This window comes from Centruroides vittatus, unplaced genomic scaffold (genome assembly GCF_030686945.1).
Source record: "Centruroides vittatus isolate TY-2023 unplaced genomic scaffold, ASM3068694v2 contig_738, whole genome shotgun sequence".
Classification (NCBI taxonomy): Eukaryota; Metazoa; Arthropoda; class Arachnida; order Scorpiones; family Buthidae; genus Centruroides; species Centruroides vittatus.
This window is the reverse complement of record NW_027122474.1, coordinates 314,489-340,390: the sequence shown is the minus strand read 5'-3', so window position 1 is coordinate 340,390 and position 25,902 is coordinate 314,489. Positions and strand designations below refer to the sequence as shown.

General features: G+C 29.4%; 2 protein-coding genes across 3 annotated transcripts in view; both read right to left on the bottom strand.

Moving 5' to 3' along the window:
• Positions 1-25,902, bottom strand: part of LOC136980973 (transmembrane protein 50A) — a 240,695-nt gene that overhangs the window by 168,087 nt on the left and 46,706 nt on the right. The gene's annotated exons all lie outside the window — the stretch shown is intronic.
• The window catches only part of LOC136980965 (ecdysteroid-phosphate phosphatase-like), a 104,219-nt gene that overhangs the window by 76,098 nt on the left and 2,219 nt on the right, over positions 1-25,902 (bottom strand). For both annotated transcript variants that reach the window (XM_067277165.1, XM_067277166.1), the window contains exons 2-3: positions 18,203-18,256; positions 5,363-5,549 (exon numbers count right to left, since the gene is read on the bottom strand). In XM_067277165.1, coding sequence (XP_067133266.1) covers positions 5,363-5,549; positions 18,203-18,256 — 241 coding nt within the window. The remainder of the gene's footprint in view (positions 1-5,362; positions 5,550-18,202; positions 18,257-25,902) is intronic.

The following is a 25,902-nucleotide window of genomic DNA, read 5'->3' as shown; positions in this document are numbered from 1 at the left end:
CTTTTTCTTCTTAAATCTTCACTGTCATAATTCAAGCTTTTTGTTTTTTAACTATAAATTCCAAAAACATTTTTTCATAATGATTTGAATAGTATCTGTAATAGTTTCTTTGATGATATGGTAACTGCAATAAATTTTGCAAGCAACCTTATAAATATTTGTGAGTTAAAACTATTTTCTAATAAGAATGGAATTATTAGTAATATTTTTAATTACCATCAAAGTTTTGAATCAAGTAGCTTTGAATCAAGTTTTGAATCAAGTAACAATCAATATGATATGTTAAGCAATGAAAAGACTGTTGTGAAACAATCAATTATACATTTGCTATTCTACTGTTAAAATTTTCAGGATAAAATGATCCTAACAATTAAAAAAATTGATATCATCATCCTTGAAAATAAAATAAAAAACAAATATGTACAAATATATGAGATATTTGTACCATCTCATATTTCAAATTGATGTATTAAATATAAATAACCTGAACTAGACATAAATACCGAAAAACCAGCAAAAATAAAAGAAATTAAATAAAAACAAACATTGAACCATACTACAAATACTTATTAATAATATTTCTTCTTTAAGTTTGGAAACAAAAACAAAGATTTGGAAGAAATTGTTTGCTTGTGTTTTATTTCTTTTATTTTTGCTGGTTTTTTGGCATTTACATCAATTGAGGTTATATTAATTTATACCAGTATTTTCATAGATTTGATGTATTAAATATTGAAAAGATACCAAGTTTTGTGCATATATAAGTGCAGTATACATATTTCTTGTGTTTTCCTATTTTTCACAAAAGACATACTAAATATATATCAAAATTAAATACTCAAACTTTTACATCTATCAATCTGAAAACTAAATTCACTTGAAGCTTTTAAACTAAAAATTGAAATACATATTATAACAGAATTATAAAACATTGCAATAATATAATTATCAAAAAGACAATTTGAAAAATTATTTACAAACTGATTTAATTCCACCATTTATTTGCCTGAAATTAAATATGGTTTAAAACCTGAACTGAAGAATAAGATTTATGGTGTATATAGTAGTGATTTATGGTATATATAGTAGTTATGGTATATATATAGTGTGTATATATCACATTTATACACAAGATTAAGTTTGACAGTTTGAAAGTCGTATGTAAAGATCAATGCTTTATTTTTAAAATAAAAAAATAAAAACTAAATAAAGGTGAAAAAAGCCAAGTGATTGTTATTAACACAATCTTGTGTTCAATACTTATAAAAAAATGTTTTAAAAATGCTTACATTTTATTCATTTTTTGGTTAAATTTAACAATTTTAATTCTATTAAAAGAAATCTCACATGAATATCTAAGTTTTTTCTGCCAAACAGCTTTGTTGTGGGACTAAGACTCTATTAAGTAGAAAAACTTTAGATTCTTAACCCACAACAAAGTAGAAAAACTTTCTACTTCAGCTGAACTGAATAAAAAGGACAATGCACCAAAGCAACATTGCTAAATATTGACTTTGTAAATTTCATTGAATTTTATAATTGTTTTGCTGAATCTGAAACTAAACTTTGATAGCAACAATTTCATCTATTGGCACATTTTCTTCTGAAAACAACACTGAAGCTCTGGAGGAATGACATCCAGTTTGCTGAAACAGGTTAGATTTAATTGCTGAACTTCTTTCCAGAAAGTAACAAAATGTTGTCCACTGATATAGGTGGCTGGTTTTTGACTGAGTAAATTCTTTATTTCAAGTAATGCCTGCAGAGTTCTGAGATTCTGCCACACATCACTTATAAGAATTTTATGACCTGCTTGTGCTTCAAGCTTGTAAATTAGCTTGTCAATGTCTGGACTTATTTATCTAATAATCTTTAACTGCATTTCAAATTCATTTTTTAACAATTCAAAAAGATGACAAACAGGAGATGCTTTCTCTTCTCGAATTAAAGTTTCTATGTTTTTGCAAATGATAACGTGTCATATATCCCATCTTGTTATAGGGGTAGGTGGAAAAGTATTTGTTCTTCCATTTTTCTTAAGGCAATCTAAAACTAGACTCAGCAGATTTTATTGTGGAACCACAATAAAATCTGCTGAGTCTAGTGATGTATGAATGTGCCAATGCAGATTTGGGAGGTAAAGTGTAATTGTTCTAGTCTTGAATTAAGTCCTTGTATGACTATATGAAAACTCAATCTGAGACTATACTTATGCTAATGTTATTTGTAATTTTATAAACAGTGGGGACAAATTTATTGGTAACAGAACAAACCAAAATCATGATATAACATTTGACAAGATAATAAAAACCATAAAAACAGTAAAACATAAACTATAGCTATAAAAGCATTAAAAAATAATAACCTTAAAAAAGGATCCAACATATAAATAAAAATATGATCATTAAACCATTAAATCCATCCATATTATATATATATATTTAAAGCAAAATGTTCTTTCACCACTGCACACAAATAATGTAAATTTGAAAATTTCAAAACAACTTTTAAATGGTTTTTAAAAACAGTTTTAATTTTCAATTGGTTTGACTTCAATCTTAATAAATTAATTTTGATTATATTTAATTGTAATTTTACTTTCAATTTTGGTGTAAAGTGGCTATCTAGTATGGTTTAATTTGTTGAAATCTGCAGGGTTTCAACATTTTTTATTAAGGTGAAAAGGGTTCTGTGATAAAAATAAGTTCGGAACCTCTGGTCTAAAAGAATCTCTCTTCTTGGCACTTTCATAGTTGCTGCTTTTACAATAGTAACAAACTGGTCTAATACAGCAAACTTAGCTCTACCCTTCCACCAGTGTAAAGCATATATGAAGCACTGTCAGTTATTAAGCCAGCTAACTTTTTCTTGACATCTTAAGAATTTCCAATTTGGTTAAAGCCACTTCCACAATGACTCTGGTATCACACTTCTCCAAAATGCTTGTGTTTAACAGTCAAGATTTTGTGAATGATTGAATCCTATACATCAAGATGTTGAAGACCTTAAAATTTTTTCAGTCGAATGATTCATCCATTATTAAGCATACATCACAACCATTACAGATTCACAGTTCTTATAAATCAGTAATTCCAAGATCTGACAAATGATGCCAAAATTTTGATTCATTTAGTGTTATTTTTCTGTCTTAGCACAAACTTCTTCATATCATACTTTAGTCATTTTCTCATATATTATATAATACTTTATGTTAACTTAGTATAACTAATATTTCAAAAACATAGAGTCAAAGTCATTTATTTATTTTCTTCTTGACCACTTTCTGCTATTAAAGGTTTTTTCTCCCTTTACTTTAGCTTTGATTAATATGCTTCCTAGAAGAAATACGTTGTTTTATGATAAATTTCTTCTCAAATGATAATTAAGTAGCACAATATGTATTTTGAATCGCCAAATCTTTATTTGGAAGCTTGCATAATTGGTCACAGAGAAATAGGCTAGTTTCAGGTATTGTAAGAGCATTCTACAACTCAAAATTCACTCTGCTTATTAATGATGTTTGATATCATGAAATCTGTAATTGATATAATATAATACTGTGCAATAATTGATAACAGACAACTAACTTTGTCAAAATATCAATAATTAATCAATAAAACTCTACATCAATAACTACAACAACAAATTACTTAAACAGCTTTATTTCAATATTACCGTATTATTCTAAGACCTGAAAATTCTACAAGTTTATTAATTCAAAATTTAAAAATCTAGGAAGAAAGATTAAACTAATAATCAGGCCAAAAAGGTATATAAAAAATATAAATATACAATTTTAATGCACTTGAAACCATGTCAGTAATTATTGTTGTCTCCTAAACACTATAAAGTGCAGACACTCGGACACTTGGCAATCGTCATCTCAACTGAAATAAACTTAAGATGAAGATTGCCAAGTGTCCGAGTGTCTGCACTTTGTAGTGTTTAGGAGACATAAATATACAATACTTAGGTATGATAAAAAGGTGCAGAACTTCATTGTAAAATAGAGGCACCAAATACCACCTTTTTATACTGTTTTTAAAATCACCAAACATCAACTGATTTTCTTTTTGATCAATTACAACAATAAATTTAAAATTTTGACAACAGCTAATTTTCAAATTCAAATTAATTTACAGTTGAAATTTGTCAGCCAATCAAAAGCATAATTTCACAATTTCCAAATATTGAATGGGCAAGAATCCAAGAAAATTCAGTTAGAGACCATGTAACTGTTGATACTGGAATCAAAATTTAAATTACAATCAAATGAAATTTGTCGAAAATTTCAATTTCAGAGTTTAGTTAGCATTGGATTGTTAAGTTACTTAACTTTGTAAATTTCAATAATTTCCAATATCAAGTATATTGAATATCAATAATGATATTAGCCAGTATTTATTTTTCTAACTTTGATATTGGAAAATATATTGATAGTTGATTATTTGACAATATCAAGCATTTGAACATCACTTACCTAATATACAAAAAGTTTTAGTTTTGGTTTGATTTCAGTTTTGTTTCATTTAAATGATATGCAATGATCATACAATACAAGATTTACTGTGTCCTTTTCTTCCAAAATTTTAAAAGACATGCTTTTAATGTTTTGGTCAGGGGGGAAAAAAGCTTTTTATACTTTTAAGTTTTTTTACAAGATGCAAACAGCTATTTCAATTGTATTACTGTGTACAATTTCTAAATTTATAGGATATTCAGTATCAAAAATAAAAAATGCTATGAAATGTTTTTTATTTTTTTGACAAGTCATATGTTGATATGATTATATAAAATTTGATGATAATACTGTCATTTGCAATATAATATACTATATTTAGTAATCACAAATACTGAAAGTCTCCAGTCAATCCAATTTTTATGGAGATGATGTGTTCACAAGTATTCACTGATACTTTGAGGATGGCACTATAATCAAGGTTTGACTATATTTCAGTTAATTTAATTTGTAAATATATTTTTTGATAAATTTCTTATTCTTACATTTCAAAACACAAGCAAATAAAGAAAGGATACAAAAAATAAATAAGTAAATTAAAATAATCTAAAAATAAACTTTAAGAATTGAACAAACTTCAAAGTATCTATACAAAATAACTATCTTAACAGTTTTCATATAAAATCTAGAATAATTCCAAATTTTATTACTTAAATCAAATATTTTATATTTTAAAGAATTAGAATAAGTATTTATTGTTGGTAACGAAAACTATTTTCAAAATCTAACAAGAAATGCTATCATTAATGAAAATAAAATTTTTCTTTCATGAATGATTACTTTTGAAACATCTTGAATATACAAATATATTTTATTATTATATTCAGTATAAAATGTACAAACCTGAAAAAAAGAACATAAAGTAATATGTGGCAAATAGTTATGGGCACCATTTCTTCCACATTGTACAAGAGATAAAGAAAAGAAATCTTGTAATTGTTCTTGTAAAGGTCCAGTAGGGCATAAATATAAAATATACTCTCTAGGAGTATCTCCATCAAGTGTGACATCATTAACATGGGCTAATAACCTAAATAAGACAAAAGTCATTAATTATTTACATGCCATATCCTGAATTTAAAAATAAAGCATTAAATTTCATGCCTGTAAAAATTAAAAAATAAGTTATATTTGTTTAACCAGGTATGAATTGACTCAGAACAATCATATCTTTGCATGATTTTATCAATGCTAATGAGATAAATTGTATAGTTACAATTTATAAGAACTGTACAATTTCTAAATAAATTTGTTAATTATATTGCTATTTTTTAGGTATTTCTTTGTCATTGAATAAAAATATAGATTAAGAGAGCACATTTTTATAAAGGATATAGATACAAATGTCTAGACCCTGAGCAAGCATTAGTTCTAAATTATGAAACCCAGAAAACTCCATGCGGCCAGCCCATCCTGTATGTTTGTTTGCTATGCACTCCTAAGCCATTCAACCAATTGCTACAAAACTCAGAAGTTATTTAAACATGCTTCTAACTTAGATAATATTGTACATACCACCCCCAAATATTGATTAGGTTTCTATATATCAATTAATTTATGTAACATTCGATTTGCTAGCTTTACATGTAGTGCTATCTATTGGCAAAAATTAAAAAATAATAAACTAAATATAATCCAAACAAAAAAGGGTATAATTTAGAATATATACAACAACGATACAGTGCAAAGTAGACACACTATATCATTACGGCAATGGGGTAGCAGATAGCACTCATCTGCGTGAAGTCAAAAGTGTTACACTGTGAATACTATATAAGTACTGTATTTAATTTACCACATCTAACTACTCAGGTTTTTTCATTTCTTAATGGTACTTTCTTAATTCTAATAAGTAGCCACTAGTGATCACATAAAACCAGTGAACACTGGAAGTTGGTTGTGGGTTCGCACATCACCAATGGGTCAGCCACATGGAGTTTTCAGGGTTTGATTCACGTTTGTAACACCTAAATAGGGGACAGTTTCCCATAAAAGTCCTCACAAATGTCTAGACCTGAGCAAACATTTGTTCTAAATTATGTCACTATGGCAAACAGTGCCAATAGCCAGAACTCAATTTGTGGTATTTTCTGATCATACTTACAAATTATGAAGGCTTTATTTGTAATTTCTATTAGTTAAAAATGAAAATAAGTTTTAGATTAGTTATAAATGAATGATTTTTTTCATACGCAATGTCAGCCTTTTTGCCTAATCCCAAGATAGCATGTTTATCATTTGTTTATCATACAGTCAATGTTGTTATATATTAAATAAAATGAAATGTAATGAGTGTGGTTTAAAATATAGTCACAAAGTTTAAACAGTATGATTTGTGACATACCGGTACAATACTTGTGTTCTGCTCATAATTATAAATACTTTGTTTGAAATGATTAGTTAAAATCAAAATAAATTAAATTTATGGATAGACATCTTGTTTAAAAATAAATTTTTCCATAAAAAATTAATACTGTAAGATTATAAGATGGAATTATGAATAAAACAAAACATAGGGGAACTTAAAATTAGATATTCTGCCACTAAATGTTATTATTATTATTATTATTATTAGTAATTGAATGTTCTGTAATATGCATAAGTATATAGCCTAAAAAAACATTATTGTTTGCATTAATTATAAATTCATTACTCACATGACATAAGCAACCATTATATTGTCTAGATAACATTAATTTGGAAAGGTGACCATGGATAGTTATAGAGAAAAGACAAGGTTTAAGACTAAAACCTTCCCTCATTCACAGCCAATCGTAGGTGGAGGGAAAGTAATGTTTGCTAGGGAAACTACTTGGCACTTTTTTCCTTAATCAATGCAACTTTAAAATTCAGTACATACTTTAAACCAGAACCCAATCTCTAAAATCAGTATGTCTGGTCACTTTAAGCCATTTTAGAACTACTTTAAACCTTGAGAAAAATCTAACATAAAAGCTAAAAACTTATATGCACATATACACAATATAAATTTTGGTCATTTTATGGAGTATATGCAATTTCTAAACGTTTATTATTTTTAAAACAAATTACTGCATAATTGTAGTATATTCCTTATATGCAGTATTTTTCAACATTAAATAGTAACATTTAATACTCTTCCATCCCATTAGAACATAAAGGCAAACAAGACCAAATCTCAAGATGTAATTTTTATAATAAACTAGCTGACCCGGCCACGCGTTGTTGTGGCTCAAAATGTATCTATTATAAATGTGTAACACTTCCCCCATGGGGGGAATATCGAAAAATCCCTTTTTAGTGTATATTCTGTTGACGTCACCTATTAAAACGCAATTAAAAACGCAAAAAACTGCATGTAAAATATTATAAATAGAAGCCGAGTTCTTCATGGTAAGCCTTAATCCTGTCCCTTTCCCCGCTGGGGAATATCGAAAAATTCCTTTTTAGTGTATATTCTGTTGACGTCACCTAATAAAACGCAATTAAAAACGCAAAAAACCGCATGTAAAATAGTATAAATAGAAGCCGAGTTCTTCACGGTAAGCCTTAATCCTGTTCCTTTCCCCGCTGGGGAATATCGAAAAATCCCTTTTTAGTGTATATTCTGTTGACGTCGCCTATTAAAACGCAATTAAAAACGCAAAAAACCGCATGTAAAATAGTATAAATAGAAGCCGAGTTCTTCACGGTAAGCCTTAATCCTGTTCCTTTCCCCGCTGGGGAATATCGAAAAATCCCTTTTTAGTGTATATTCTGTTGACGTCACCTATTAAAACGCAATTAAAAACGCAAAAAACCGCATGTAAAATAGTATAAATAGAAGCCGAGTTCTTCACGGTAAGCCTTAATCCTGTCCCTTTCCCCGCTGGGGAATATCGAAAAATCCCTTTTTAGTGTATATTCTGTTGACGTCGCCTATTAAAACGCAATTAAAAACGCAAAAAACCGCATGTAAAATAGTATAAATAGAAGCCGAGTTCTTCACGGTAAGCCTTAATCCTGTCCCTTTCCCCGCTGGGGAATATCGAAAAATCCCTTTTTAGTGTATATTCTGTTGACGTCGCCTATTAAAACGCAATTAAAAACGCAAAAAACCGCATGTAAAATAGTATAAATAGAAGCCGAGTTCTTCATGGTAAGCCTTAATCCCGTCCATCTTCCCCCTGTAGGGAGAATTTCGACATGTATATTATATAAAAACATGTGCATATTCGAATGCAACGTTGTGTCAAAATTTCAAAGGAATCTGTAGGAACAAACAAACGTCATATTTTATTTATATAGATAGGTAGAAAATGATCTGCTTAGGTCCATTCTCACAGAAAAGCATAATGCCTCACAGAAAAGCAAACTTAGGTCGTCTGAAGTTAGCGCCATCTATTGGACATAAAAGCCTTAATCCATATATAAATATATTTTTGAAAGGGGGAAATGGGGATCTTCACATATGCCACAAACCTTTGCGGGAATGTATTAAACAACTTCCCAAAGTTTCATGGCAATCGGATAAATGGTGTGATAATGCATGAAGGACAAACACACACACACACACTCACACACACACACACACACAGACATTCGTTTTTATATATATAGATTAAATGTCAAGTGGGTATGGTATGGACATCATCCCTATTGTTCCAGATCTGTCCCTGATAGAACAATATACTAATATTAGAACATCAATGTTGAAAAACTGCTACAATATTATACTACAATGCTATAGAGCAGACACTTGTCAAACTATTTTGGATCACCGCTTCCTTGGTTATGACTTTTAGTAGTAATGCCCCCTGTTCTGTGTACACGGGGGCCTTGTCAAGGCTTTTTTAGCCTACCAATACTGTAATGCCTAATGCCCCGTTGGATAATTCAAATGCCTTCAATATTGCCCACTTTGAAAAGCACTGCTTTAGATATTCAATGTCATTTGCATTAATTTCCATTGAAATAATATTTAAGATTATGTATTAATGTTTTTGTATTGAATATTTTATTTATGTATTGAAATTGTGGATGTTGCATATAGGTAATGATTATTGTATATTACTCTACAAATTTGGACTTTGACAGAAATTATATTATTTACTGTAATTGTGTTTGTTATTGGACAATATTTGTCCGATATTTTCTTTATTTTACTTTCTTCTCCATACAAAAAATTTAAAAGTACTTTGTACTAAATAAATAATAAATATTTGAGATTAAAGATAAAATAATGTTAGCAGAAAACAAATTACTACAAAAAATCTAGTTAAATATATAAGAAAATACCAAATCAAATAATAAATACAAATAAATAAATTTTAATACCATCAAATTCCAAATACAGTGGAACCTCGATATACGTCTGCTTTAGAATATGTCCAATTCGGAATACATCCTGTTTGGACGAAACAAATTTTGCTCGGTATACGACTTTTGTTTGGTATACAACTTAATTCAATTATACACGCCATCTATGAACAAGTAGCACTATCGGTGTACTAGACCAGACTAGACGTTCGTGGTACCACGGTTTATAACTTTGTTAAATTTCTTCAGATTTTAATTTGTAAGTAAAATTTTTTATCAGGTCAGTACATAAGTTCATGTGCATTTTTATGACCTTGAGAAAAAAATTTTTTTTTGTTAAAAACACAAGTCTAATGTGATACTTTTTACACTGAAGTATGAATTAGATCTCATTCATATGATATTGTTCAGAATTGAGAACATGTCAATTGTTTATTTTTGTTAAAACGTAAGTAACTGATAAATATAAAAGACGTGTTTTATATTTTTTATTTTTAAGTGATGAGAATGCTACAAATGCAGCTGAAAAATAAATAGTGTACTGTACATTATCAAACTGTAATTAGTGTAAGGACTGTGCAGAAGTGTTTTGAAAGATTTAGAAACAATGATTTTAGTGTGGAGGATAAGGCTTGTACAGGAAGACCAGTTGACTTTGATGATGATGCTCTCTCTGCACTAGTTGAAAAAGAACCATCTTTAACAGTTGATGAAATTGCAGAATGCTTAAATTCATCCCATGGAACTGTTCATAGACAACTACAACAGATCAGAAAAAAAAACTAGGAAAATGGATATCACACAAACTGTCAATAGCTAATCAACAACAATGTGTAAACATTAGCTTGTCTCGTCTATCCCATATTGCTTTAGAACCTTTTCTTGATTTGCTGGTTACTAGAGCTGAAAAATGGATTGTCTATAATAACGTAACAAGAAAAGGACAATGGACGGGATTGCAAAAAGCAGCCTAAACAGACTGCAAAAGGTGGGTTGTGTCCAAAAAAAATTATTTTGTCTGTTTGGTGGGATATGTCAAGTGTAATTCACTTTGAGCTATTAGAACCAAATCAAACAATTACAGCTCAAATGTATTGTGAGCAATTAGAGCATTTAAATGAAAAAAAAAAAAACTAGACTGTCATTAGTTAACAGAAAGCAAGTTCTCTTGCAACATGACAATGCCAGACCACATGCTGCAAAAATAACTACAAAAACTTGAAAGCTACAACTGGAAAATTTTGCCTCATCTATCTATTTGCCAGATATTGCTCCCAGTGATTATCATCTTTTTTGTAGTTTGCAGAACTTTTTAAAAGGGAAAACTTTTGAGGATGAGAATAATGTCGAAAATGCTATTTCTGAATATTTCAATTCAAAACCAAAATCATTTTAAAAAAACAGGATTAAAAAGCTACCATCAAGATGGTGAAACATTGTATAAAATAATGATGAATGCATTATAGATTGAAATAAAATTTAATTTAAATTTTTTGTCGTCTTTTTTTTTTTTTTTTTTTTGTAGATAAGAATACACATGAACTTATGAACTGACCTGATAAATATGAACATTGTCAAAGAGCTATGATTTACAATAGTATGCTAAGATTACTTAAAAGCTTTGGATTATAAAACTATTTGGTTAATGTTACCTGTGATAGCAAACATGGTGGCTCGTCTCTGAAACAGTGGGGACGCACGTTCTAACCTAATCTAACCTATTCTAATAAATTACCCCTATTCTAATAATTTGGTTGGGAATAATTATGGTAATTTATTAGAATAGGTTAGATTAGAATGTGCATCCACACTATTTCAGAGACAAGCTGCCATGTTTGCTACCATATGTAACATTAACCAACTATTTTACGTTATACTTTCTTTCATAGAATTCTTAAAATTGCATTTAAGAATTCCAAGCAGAATATCCCTCAGAATCACAGAACTTAGGATATTCAAAGTAATGTAATTCTCTCAATGACACTCTCTTGTTCTTCTGTGAAGGGTTTTGATAATGCCCTGATCCTTTCTCCTCTTCTTAGTAGAACTGAATCCTCATTGAGGCTCACTGTTTTTCAATTTTTTAGTTTCATTAAGTCTCTCTAAACCTTCAGCTTCTTCTACAGATTGCAATTTTCAACTAGCTTCTTAATTTGATCTAGGTGACATTGCAGATTTTTCTTTTTTGAAGTCAATTTCCTATTATTGTTTAATTTATTTGGTTCCTCATTATGTATACCTATATTCCTGCTTAGGTGATCCAATACTATTTCTTTTTTTCTTTCCTCTTTACTTATCCATATAAGTTCTCCCTGCTGTTCTTCACATATTTTTGTAACTGACTCAGTTCTCAATTGGCAAACAAGATGAATGTGTTTGCACATATTGAATTTGATAGCCGAATCAAGGTATGTGCATGTGTACATATAAACACAAAATTTACACTCATTATATACCATTTGACAATTTTCTTTACCATTATATACCAACACAATTTTCTTTTACCATAGCAACCATATAGGTATCCGATTGATTTGATAAAGAAATTTTCCATGTGTTATCCTCCTTTATAACAAGATCTTTGTATAAGCTTAAGCTAGTTTTGTGCCTTTTTCTCAGATCAGAAAAGCTTCCTTGTTCCTTTTCATTATGCATGACAATAATTCTATCATACATCTTATCTCTTAACAGTCATTAAAGCATGAATGGCTTTATCTAGATGCTTTATTTTCTTTCCTTGAAAATTTTAAGTGTTCAATGCATTTTTCAATATTCTCTATGTGCATATTTGTATTTAGGCTACAATGTAGTCCAGTGGTTTTTAATGTTTTTGAAGTCAGGGAACACTAAACTTCCACATTGTTTTCCGCAGAACGCTTATAATACATCAGCTTTAAAGCAGGGATGGGCAAAAAAAAGGGCTTTTTAAAATCAAGCGCATTTGGTCTAGTAGATGACAGATGACGACATTGGCATTTGCTAATTACATTCCCATACAAAAATTATTTTACATTGTATTGATTTTTCTTTTTCAACAATTTTTAATTGTATATTTGTTTTTTCGTGGAACACTTGAAGTGGCTTCATGGAGCACCTGTGTTCTGTGGACCACGGATTGAGAACCACTGATGTAATCTGTAGCAATAAGCTCGATATTTTGCAGTTTTAATATAGTTTTCATTGTAATACAATGGAACCTCACTTAACAAGCACTTCCCATAATGAGTGTTTCACATAATGAGCAAAATAAATTGCAAAAATTTGACTCGCTTAATGAGTGGCCAAGAGAGGGGAAGTCCCGGATTTTGCGCATGCTACATCAGTCTGAGTTTTGCACTCATTCCGCTAGCATCTTAGTGTCACTTGTGATCACACATTTTTCCAACCTTGATTTCTCAACATATTACATATAAACATTGACAATCATAGCCCATTATATAATAATTAAATTTAATGACCAATTCCAAATTAAATTTTAGAAATGTATAAATTGAAAATTAATTATTTATAATTATTAAATTTAATTCAAGATGGAAGCATAACCGCCTACATCTAGTCAAATTAATTAATTTCTACTATTTAATTATAGCTTTTACATAGCCCAAGAATTTAGCATATCGTTTGGTGTGTTTATCAGACATACCTGTGATTTTTTGTTTTTTATAAATCGAATTCGCATTCCAAGTTGGTTCATTCCATGCTAGAAGAAAAGATGATGATGATGATTCACGCTCCTTAACAATGTTAATTGTATAATTTTCTTTGAATAAACAGTATACATAAAATATTTGAATATTTTTTTTGGCACGGAATTCATTATCATATTTTACATTAATTTATATGGAAAAAACTGTTTCAGTTAATGAGTGTTTCACATTACGAGTAAGACTCTGGAACAAATTATGCTCATTAAGCGAGGTTCCACTGTATTGTCAAAATCAGTTGTTTCAGGATCATTAGCAAACTATCACTGCTGCTTCTGAAATTATTTTAAATGTTTCTTCATCTCTTTCTTGCATCAATAATCATATGATTTTATACACTTCAGTTTATTTCTCTTCAGACTTTATTTTACAGAGGTTCTTGCACCATGCATGGTCAATATGCCACAAACAATATAATCTTTGAGCAGGTTCTCCCACAGCGTGCACCCAAGCATTGAAAAATGAGTCAGCTGTATCTGACATAAATATGTTTGGTGACAAGGAGTTTACTCATTCTTTAACCTTAGAAAAGAAAATCTGTAATATCTCCTTGTCAGTTCTATTACTAATAGAAAAGCACAAAAAAAAAATTCTTGTTGCATGTCATCACTTATTATCAGTGAGTTTAATTCAAAATCATAAGCATCAAGTCCATGGGTCACATCAATACACAGCATCATTTCCATATTTTGCTAACATAAAAACCTGACCATCATTTATAATAGCTAAAGCAAAGTCAGATTCTGCTACATGAAGATCCAAACAAAAACATCTGAAATGTAAAAAATTATGCCAAATAAAAACTTATGGCAATTTAGACAACAGTAAAATTTTTTCTTAGGAGTTTCTCTTTGGTAAAGCTAAGCTTGGAGCTTGGAAGCATCACACAACATTTTTACCTGTATTATTCTTTTCTACATTTTGACTCAAAGTGCCAAGCTTATCTTTATCAAAGAGAAACTTTTAAGAAAAAATTTTACTGTTGTCTAAATTGTCTTAAGTTTTTACTTGGCATTCAATTAGCAGTGCATTTGGTCAGCATCACGCTGGTTGCAGAGTGCTGATGAATTGTACACCATCGTCTTATGTCTTGATGTAATAATACAATTATTAAACAAAATCAATTGATATCCAAACAAAAACACCCAAGATGTAAAAAATTGTGCCAAGTAAAAACTTGGGACAATAGTGAGGTTGAAGCCGAAGTTTTAAACGCAAAAATGTGTACGTCGGACATTCAGCGCCGCTTTCCTGTAAGCCTAGAAGTTTGACAATGGTGTTTGGAATGTTGAGCATGATTCCACTGACTTTCCAAACACCATTGTCAAACTTCTAGGCTTACAGGAAAACGGCGATGAATGTCCGACGTACACATTTTCGTGTTTAAAACTTCGGCCTCAACCTCACTAATATTCATTTCAGTTGGCACTGATCAATGCTTTTGGATATGCCATTTAGAAAAATTGTTATAAAAAATTTTAATTTGCATAAATTTGAGCTTTGATTCTTGTGAGTAACATTTTGAATAAAATTTATTTGTTTCTATGCAATTCTATCTTTATAAGCATAAAATTAAGCTGTAACACTGAAATAGCTCTATGGGAAAACTCGTGTAAATGTTGACCTATCAAACCAGAAGTTTCATCAGCACCTCACTGATAATAAGAAAGATTTAAATTTCAAATTTGAACTTTCTGACCCAGTAGTTTTTCTCTACAAGTGTCTGCAGTGCCAGATGAAGAAAAAGAAGAAAATACAAAAGTGACAATTTTTGCACTTTTCAATTGCTTATATTTCAGCAACTGCTTTATAAAAAATCTTGAAATTTTGCACACTACTTAAGAAAAAAATTTTCTTTTAAACAAAATATTTAGAATTACTTTGGGTATTTGGAGAAATCAAACCTCGAAAATTAGCAACTCTGATTCCTATATAGTCAGTCAGTGACTTTTTTACTTGGTGAGGAGTCACTGTCATGACTCCTGATATTTTTCAACTTCTTACCTTGCTGTTTTAAAAAACAGCAAATAACCATCACTGCCATCTCTCATTTCATTCACCCAGATGTCTACACTTACTGAATCATTTGGACGTGTCAGATTTTGATTCCAAATGGAAACTACTACTCAATATTATATAGATCCTTTTTGGCAGTGGCAGATTTCTGCACAAGTGCACGAGGTACATGCCTAGGGCCTCAAAATTCAGCTCTCAAAATTAAAAAAAATTTATTTATTTAATTATTATTTTTTCATAATAAAAATAAATAATAATTTAGCAGTATTTCCTATAGTTGGTAGTAAATTTTAAAATAAATTATTTTTTATATCCATGGATAATTTTCTTTTGTTTTTAAAACTTTTACCTATTGAAACTTAATAATTCTTGTACCAATAAGTTTCAATTTTCATAATTAATACAATCAGAACATCAGTAACCTTTTAAATACAGCCAGGCAGTTGTAATTTTATATTGGTTAATTTTCAATGTTATTTTCCTAGGTCTCACTTTTTTGAATCACTGGTATAATGTCTACCAGAGTAAAAAACATGTGCATAGAATGCACACTGTAGGATGTAGGGGTAGTGAAAATGTTTAGAGGAACCTCAAAATTGAATTGCGCCTGGGGCCTCTCAAGTGCTAAATCCGCCACTGCTTTCTGGTTAATAAATGAAGTCTCTGTAGCTCTTCTGGTGTTGATAGGCTGACTTCCTCTATTATGGCACTGAAAGGTTTCCTCAAAGAAATTTTTGCTGCTAATGTACTTCTCTCATTTAATGACAAAACTGTATGACAATTCATTTTGATGGTCTACATATTGCAGAGTGAAGGTAATAATATACTTTTCATCATCTTTTATGCTCACTTTCAATTGGGATGGACAGAATCCATTAAACTTTTTTCTTCCTTGTATTTTAAATGACAAATACCTTTTCCTTCACTTATGAAGCAATGAGATTTATGACAGTTCTATGTATAGCTATTAGGGTTCATGTTTGTTTCTGAACCAAAAATTAAATTGTATTTAACAGTATTTTCCATTTCATATTTCTTTTTCCATTCTTTAAAATCACTAAATGAATAAAATGTCTCAAATATAATTAAATATAGTAATATCATGTATCTTGCTAAAGTGAGACAATATTTTTTCTTTTCTACGATAATTATGTGAACACAAACTATATTTAAATAATTTTATATCTATCATTCCTATTATAGTCCTTTGCCCGATATGCTTTGCTTTAATATGTCTATTTAATCTTTGCTTATGATTATATTTCACATTACACTCACCATATTCCATTTTATATGACAAACAATACACTGTATATTAGCAAAATATTAACACTGCCAACTGAAACCAACACAAATTGAATTCTGGCTATTGGCAATGTTTGCTGTAGTAGCATAATTTTGAACTAATGCTCACTCAGGGTTTAGACACTAGTGGTATAGATCAGTGGTCGGCAACCTTTCTCACCTCACAGACCACTAAACTCACAATTTTGAATTCCGCAGACCACTATCATGAATTTTTTTAAATGATACAAAATCTGTACAATAATGATCGTAAAAGTTCAATTTTACTATATTAATGTGAAACTCGCATGTTTAATTGTAACAAATTAATGCAAGCCTAAAGTTCATTGCTGCTTGTTTGAAATGGATTCTTGGAGCTTTTCCACGAAGGACGACAATTGCACTCACAATATTGTTTATTGTTCATTATTTATTGATAACAATCACTTCGTATTTGGTTTTAGATTCAAATAATAACTTCCAATGAGTGAAAAAAAGCAACTAAGCATTTTGCATTTCTTTCGTAATCCTTCGAGTAACCTTCAGTTGATCAATGTCAAAATTTCTCCACGGACCACCCAAATTTTCTCGCGGACCACCAGTTGCTGACCGTTGGTATAGATCAGTGATTCCCACAAACTTTTTCAATCCACCGCCCTCTTTGTTCCATAAAGTTATACCCAATGTCCCTAATCCATTTTCTCTTGTGTGAGAAAGGATTGGAAATATTCTTAGGAAAACTGTTCTATGAATCTCACACTTTATGTCCTTACCGTACATTGTTCTCAACATCTGGAAACCATTAAATGCAATGTTTCCTCTTATCAGTTTAGCAGAAGAGAGGGAACGACTGTCAGTGACCCAAACTTTTGCCTTTGGCCACCGTTTAGTACCCTGCCTCCAGCGCACCCTAGATTTACTCACCGCCCACAAGGGGGCATTATTGCCCACTTTGAGAAATACTGGTATAGTTTATCTTTATATAAATGATATCCATTTTTTGCAAATTCATCAGCAATCTTAAATCTAAATTAAATAATCTCTATCTCTACTATCAAATCTATTTAGAAATAAATATCTCAAAATCAAAAATAATATCTAAGTTGGAAGGAGTTGAAAGAATTTTTCATTTAAAAAAATTAAAAATTTATTGTAAGATAAGCAAACTTCTCATCTTATTTTTTTTAAAATACAGTATCTGTAAAATAAATTTAAAATTCAAAATTTTAAGATTAATCTAAAAGTATTTACAGTATAACCATCATCTTTATTGAATTGTAAGGAAATGTTTATATGCTTAATAAATTATCATTTCATTTTTGAAAAAGCTACAGATTTCATTCTGATTCTTGTGCAACCTTTCTACTTTACTTTTTTAATACTGATTATAGTTTAAACTTACCAATCAGCAGCAAGCTGAACACCCCTATCTCCTGTAGCTGCAAGAGCTTTCTCTCTGCAAAATAAAAAATATATATATATAAATAAAATAATATATTAAATTTATAAAAAGAGTGAAATGTCTAAGACATTTAAAATTTATCAAATTATAATATTAAAGTAAGTTTTCTTAAAAAAATTAAACCAAACTTCAATATGGAAATTTAAAAACATCAGTGATTATACACAGAAAAAACTCGTATAAACTGGAATTGCACAATAGTGAACTTTTCTGTTTTGAACAACTTTTAGTATTTTTCTTTTCTTTCTTTCTTTAACTTTAAATTACATCAAATAAGTATAACACAGTTATGGCATAGATCAGGGCAAGAATAAACCTCCAAAAAGCATCAGTAGTATTTTACTGTAGTACATTAGTAGTACAGTACATTAATTGTGAATTCATGAGGCTTATGAGAGAGTATGACACCATGATAGTCACAAGCAACAATTGGCATGACCTTCAGATATCTTTGTGCCTGACATTTCTTCTACAATGAGAAAAATAGATGTCACTCACTACTGTCTCGAAATCAGGCTTGTAAGACCATGTCCACATCTCATCAATGATGAAAATGATTTATAAAAAATGGACCATTTCATAATCATAATAATTAAGATACATTTTGGCAACTTTTATTCTGTCCATTTCTTCATATACGATAAATTGGAAAGGCATGCACAGCAGTACAAAATTTTTCACATCTACAGATGATCTGTACTGAGCAAGCTGGTCTTTTCTTCCAGATTATTCTAAATTATTAAATAAAGTTCTAAAATTAATGTATTACTTATACAGTATTAGCAAAAGATGACAACAGTATTTTTGGGGTTTTTATTTAGTCCTTGTTGTTATTTTTTTAGGGGACATTTTATTTTGTTAATTAAAGGACAAAGCTCCATACCCAACCCAGAAAGAAAGATCTAAATTAAAAAACAATAGTAAACTCTTACCATGTCCGACACCTGTACCGCCAATGTCACCAATCTACCATGGCATCTCAGATTGAGTTATTTCACAATCAGAATTAAAGAATGATCCCTTAATCCTGACTGTAACTGATAATTAAAATCAGAATTGTTTTATTGAAAAGACTGATAAAGACAAATATGTTCAAAAGATTGCAAAAGAAAAATAACAATTATGTTAAACTAAGTATGTAATGAGTTGGAGTGGCACAGCTATTGTTACATCGCACAGGGAGTATAAAAGCCCTGACAAGACTGAAGAAAAGCAAGGTGTAAATCTACTGTAAGGCCGCAACTCCACTAGCGTAAAAACGGCCTTAAAACCCCTCGCTGTAAAAGCTTTTAACCACGTGACCTATTTGCGTTTGTGCTCAGATTGCGGTGGATGTTCGGCTAGCAAAGTTTTTATGGCGACGGTGCTGTCAAAGTTATGCCTGTACGCTTGTATACGCGATATATCAATATAAAGACAATGATTACATTCTACGAGTTTTTTCTGTACTATAATTATAAATATAGTAAAAATAATATCTTTACTTTCATATATTAACTTTTATTATCATATTATTAAGATAATATACAGCACTTATAAGCTTAGCTTTTTTATTATATATTTCTCTAAATTGAAGGATTTTCCTATGGCCGTCGATATCACGTGCTTTAGGCATCCATTATTATAATCCGGATAACTTTTGTCGTAGATACGTGAATACTTTCGAATGTTTTTGACAAATGTTTCCAGATCTATTCTAGAATAGCCACGAGAGAACATACACAAAATGCAAAATTCGTTTTTTGCCATTTTCGCACCATGTCACAATGACCTAGATTTCATGATTTCTGATTAGTGGATGGTACCGTTTTACAGCCATATTTGCTTCGAAAGTTGAACACCGCTCAACTCGCTTTTACGACCTGCTCAGGTGTAAAATATCATGGTCATGTGATTAAAAGCTTTTACGGTGAGAGGTTTTACAGCCGTTTTTCACTAGTGGAGTTGCAGCCTAAGTGAGAGGTGAAGTTCCTGAGCAAGTGCAATTGGTGAATAAGAATTTCCAATGATTTCTTTGGTGTGATGGTTAGGCAGATGTAGATTGTAAGATTCTTTTGTAATTTTGTAAATAGTCTAATTTTGTATTACTTGCCAAGTTTTGTGGAAATAGAACTAACTTAAAACCACTCCCAAGATTGCTCAGAAGTATAGGGAAAGTTTTGTGAATTATTGTTTTGATTTTGTTTTTGAATTAGATAAATTTTCATTGACAATTTTATAACTTGTCTAGTTCTTGTTTTTTAATGCTTTTCTAATTTTATATTAACAACAATTGTACTAGTCAGTCTTAGAATAACAATAAATCTAGTTATTTTTTGACAAATAGTCAAGTGTTTATTTTTGAATTTTTCTAACACTAATTGGTATTTCTTCTTGAACAAATTCATTTGTGTTTGCACATTTAAAAGTCCAGGCCTGGCAGTGACCAACCCTCATTTTCATTTTTTGTATATGAAATGCTGTAAACATTAAGTTATTTCCAGGTATTGAAAAATTAGATGTTACAGTACTTCAAATTTAATTCATTTCAGGAAGCCATTCAAAGTCTGAATCAATTTTTCCCATTAGAAATAATAAAAAGTAAATTAATCCATTCCAGATCCTAAACAATACTCATTTTGATAAACTTAAAACAGAAAATACACATAATTTAAGTTAAAAAAAAACAGAATTAAATGCCCTAATAAATTAAAACATGAAAACAATAAATGAAATATGTAAATACTGTATAATAAAACAAAAATTGTATTTACTGGCCATCAACTTCAACATCCTAAACATGGTCACAGATCCACCACACACATACTGCTTTCATGCTTTATGATACATTTCTTTTTACTTCAACCATCAATATTGCATCCTTTCTTTTAACTTCACTGCTTCTACACACTTCTTGGATGCAGTGGTTAATAAGTAACAGTTATATTGTATTCAATAGAAAGTTTTGTGTATTTTTAACAGCTATCCTTAGGTGTGAATTAATTATAACAATTGTGAAATTTAACTCATTATTGCTAATGTGAGATTGTATTTTTTGTTTAAAAGCTTACTTTAATCTTTTTTTTTCACATTTTGTTTTAATAAAATTGTGAAAATAAAGAAGTTGAAATGTTTTCAGATAAAAAGCGTATCAGGCATATTATGCTTTATGAGTCCTGGAAGGATAGAATGCCATACAAACAAGAAAAATATTAATATGTTTGGGGAAGATGCTTCTAAACTTTGAACATCTCAAATGTGATTTAAAAACTTCTGTTCAGAAAATTCTGACCTGAAGAATACAAAACATATAAGGTGTTTGGGCACCCTGTATGTTCAGGAAAAAATTGTTAAAAATCAATGAATAACATAATAATGCATTAGTACACAGTAATGATGTAGTTTATGCCCATTTATATTAATTTCAAAGTATTTGTTATTGTTACACAATTTCTATTATTAAATGACAAATGTAATTAATTAGTAATTCAAACATATGAACTTAATCTTGGTTTGAAATATCAGCAATGAAATGTTCATATCATTATAATTAAATTAATTCAATACTATCATCATTTAGATAAAAATATCTTTTGTATCTAGTGAAAAATCTCACCAAGGTTGAGAATAACATTTATAACATTAAAAATATCTCCAATATAATATTTCAAGAACATATAACTAAGAAAATCTAAACTAAACTGAAAAGCACTTAGACTTTAGGAATTTTAAATCTTCATTTAAAGTGATAATTGTTTATTTGTACAGTAATTTTCTGTAAATTTATTATTTATAATAAAAGTAGTTTTAACTGTTAGAGAATAGATGTTTTTACTATACATAAGATCATACTGATGTAGAAACAGAACATTTCAATTTGGACAATAATTCTATAATTTTAACACCACAAAATTTAAATACAGTCAAGTCCACTTAACAGAGCTGCTCCCTTCTCCCATGTTCCAGATTTTTCTTCCCTATGTTTTACATAAATGGGACTCTAGTTAACAGAGCACCAGATAGTAGAGCAGTTCGTTTTAAATTGCTGCTTTGTTGGTGGCACTTTTAGAGTGCAGCAGTCCACATAAGAGACTATTCAAGGAAAATTTATAAGGTCTATCTTAATCTTATGGTTTATCATTGCCCAAGGCACATGATTATAGGGTACTGGTATATGTTATCAAAGATTTGGTGAAACCTCCCATTGGTCAGTTTTATAATACATGGACAGTCAAAAGATTTCTTACAGAATCATAATGAACAGGTTTTATTGGACATACACAAGAAAGAATTATATATTAAAAAAATGTTATGAAATATATACTGTATGAACAAATAAAACAGATCACACATACCGGTACAGCCGCATCTGTGTCATTTCAGACAGACAAGACAAGAAGTGATTAGTGACCAGATTTCAGAGATTGTGTGACCTCTAAAATTTATGTTACAAATGTTTTAAAGAGGTACTGTACTTATTTGTTTTTCTACTGTACATCTCATTAGAGAGCATTCATAAATTTTGTAGCAAGAATATTCACATCTTTCAGTTAGACCTCCTACCATATTTCTGAAAAGAAGTGAAAGTAATGTGACTAGTAAATGTAATGTATTTAGTGATTATTCAATAGAACAATAAAAACTGATAATATAAGAAAAACCAATATGTAAGTATGGTAAAATTATGTGATACTGAATTTTAACATTTGCAAACTATAGAGCTAAAACACGAAAGAGTGAAGAGAATCGAATATCATTAACAATCCCCTGGGTGATCGCATTACTTTGGATAAAGGGGCATGACACAGTGATCCTGAAGGTGCTCTCAAGCAGGCTCAACTGTAACAGGCTCAATTCTAAATGTAACAAAAATTACATTAACACACATTCAAAACAGAATATTCAAACTAAAAGTAAAAAATTTTTCATTAAAAAAATTTGTTTTCCAAATCAATGCCTGATCCATTATACATTAATTCTTTTTCAGAAGACAATACAAAATTTTCCTTAAAATTTTTTTACAAATCTCATTTCAAAATCATGTATATTTTTCTTATTGAAAAATATACATGATGAACAATTTATCATATAATCAACTTTCTATAAGTTTTATGTTATTCCTGATTCAATATTTTCTAACAACACAACATTATTATGTTACCAACAAGTTTCTATCCAAAGCCTCTTCCATTAGTTTCTGTTAGGCCGCGACTCCACTAGCCGTAAAAGGGCCGTAAAACCCCTCACCGTAAAAGCTTTTAATCACGTGACCATGATATTTTACGCCTGAGCAGGTCGTAAAACCAACGTAAAAGCGAGTTGAGCAGTGTTCAACTCGCTTTTGAGTTGCGGCCTTACTGTTGTTCATTAAATCAATATTGTTCTAATTTTATATAATTAAAAAGTATAATCCAGAGCATTTTTTCTTAAAAAACATTTTAAAATCAAGACTGGAAATGGTTAAGATTGAAAATTTGTCAAAGTTTAACTTTATCTTCAGAATAACTTAAATCATTTTCATGATGTGAAGAAACAGGGTTATCAAAACACAACAAAATAAGTTCAGATTTCACTTTTGTTAGTTATTGTCTTTTTTATAATAAGAGAGAGAGAATCAGCAATAACAACTGTAAAATTTGAATTTTTTGTTTGGTAATTCTGCTCTTTAAATGTTAAAGAAAGTTTTTTTATTTATTTATAAGTTATTCTAAAAATGAAATAAAACTTTGAAATGTTTCAGATTGAAAAATTTATTATTCTTGATTCTTAATTTCATTATTTTAATGTTCAAATACATAATCTAAATAGGGCAAGTTTATTTTTTCACAAAAATTCTGAAAACCCTTTGGATTTTTTGGTTAATGTTACCTTAGGTAGCCAAGATGGCGGCTCGTCTTTGATTCCAGCAAGGAAACAGTGGGATGCACGTTCTAACCTAACCTAACCTATTCTAATAATTTGGTTGCTAATAATTATGGTAATTTATTAAGGTAACATTAACCGATTTTTTTAAATATAAATTTATTTAGCATTGATTTATAAGAAGTAAATCTTAAAATTATAAACCAGATAATAAATTGAGATGTGAATAATGTTGTATAACATTCTAATCTCAAGATAAATGTTAAAATGATGATATCAATGAACAGATGCTGCTTACTTAATAAATAATAGATCACAAGTTGATCTTGAACAGATATTTAACAGAAAATTAAAAGTGATGTTTACAATAAAGCAAAGTCATTAATAAGTAATAGTTTTAGATGAAATATAATTTATTTTGTATAATATATATAGCACCAAATAATCAAATAAAAAATTCACTTGCAAGAAGTAGAAGAGTTTGATGACATTGCAAATCAAACTTGGTGACAGTATAAATCAGTCAAGCTTGTTACTGCCAGCTATATGTTGCAAGAAGCATCTTATAGGCCTATGCCAGTGTTTAACTCACTCTGCATATAAGTTGATCTAAAGATATGAAGATGATCATTGAAACACTAACTGTAATGCCTTTCAATATATGATATACATACATATATCAATACAAATTTTATAGTAATGAATCTAGTGCAAATGTAATTCTAAATGTAAATTATGATTAGTCAAATTTTATATAGGCTATAATATATTTTTTTCATAGTTATTGGTAACAATATTTTATCATCATTTTCCAACAATAGCTTGAGAAGATCAATCTGCCTAAATATCAAGTTTAAATTTAAGAAAGTCATTAATTAATACAAACATATTTAGAAAAGCATAAATTGAGATAATTATGGAATATAAAAATTTACTGAAAATACAGTACAGTCAAACCTGTTTTTATGCGGGGGATAGGGACCGCATTAAAAAAAACGCATTAAAAAAAATCTCACGAAACTTCACGAATGGCTGTAAATAATAGTTTTCGCAACACAATTAAAAAATAATTTTTTTATGCGGTCAACAGGGACCGCATAAAAAAAGTCTCACGTAGAAAATAACTCAAAACCGTACGAAATAGAATTTATTGACAACAGATGTCAGCACTTGACTGCATCGTCCGGTTTATCGTCTGTTTTACATATTTTTGTCCAGGTGGTGTTTTGTTGACTTAAAAAGTAAATTATTTCATTTTTCGCATATTCATGCAATAATATTACTATAATAAGTGCATTTATGCTATAATAAGTTTATTTAGCTATAATAAGTCAACGTGAGACATGACGAATCGCACGAGACTAGTCGCCAACTATACCGCACAGTTTAAATTTAAGAAAGTCATTAATTAATACAAACATATTTAGAAAAGCATAAATTGAGATAATTATGGAGTATAAAAATTTACTGAAAATACAGTATTGAGATTTGGTAAATTTAACAAGAAAATAAAATTTCAAGATTCTAAGATTATGTCTATTTGGATATAATCTATTGAATATTTGAGGAAGAAAATCTTAACAGTTTTTGATAATATCTTCCATTAAATGATAATATATAAAGGACAAAATAGTTTACACATAAATAAAAGAAATGCAATACTCAACAAACTATAAATTTGAATCACCATGAAAATGGACGTTGACTAAGTAAAAAAGAAAAAAAAAACTGTGTGTATAAAGCATAAATATAAAAAAATAAGATAAGTTAAACAAACACAATTAATTAGACTAAGTACA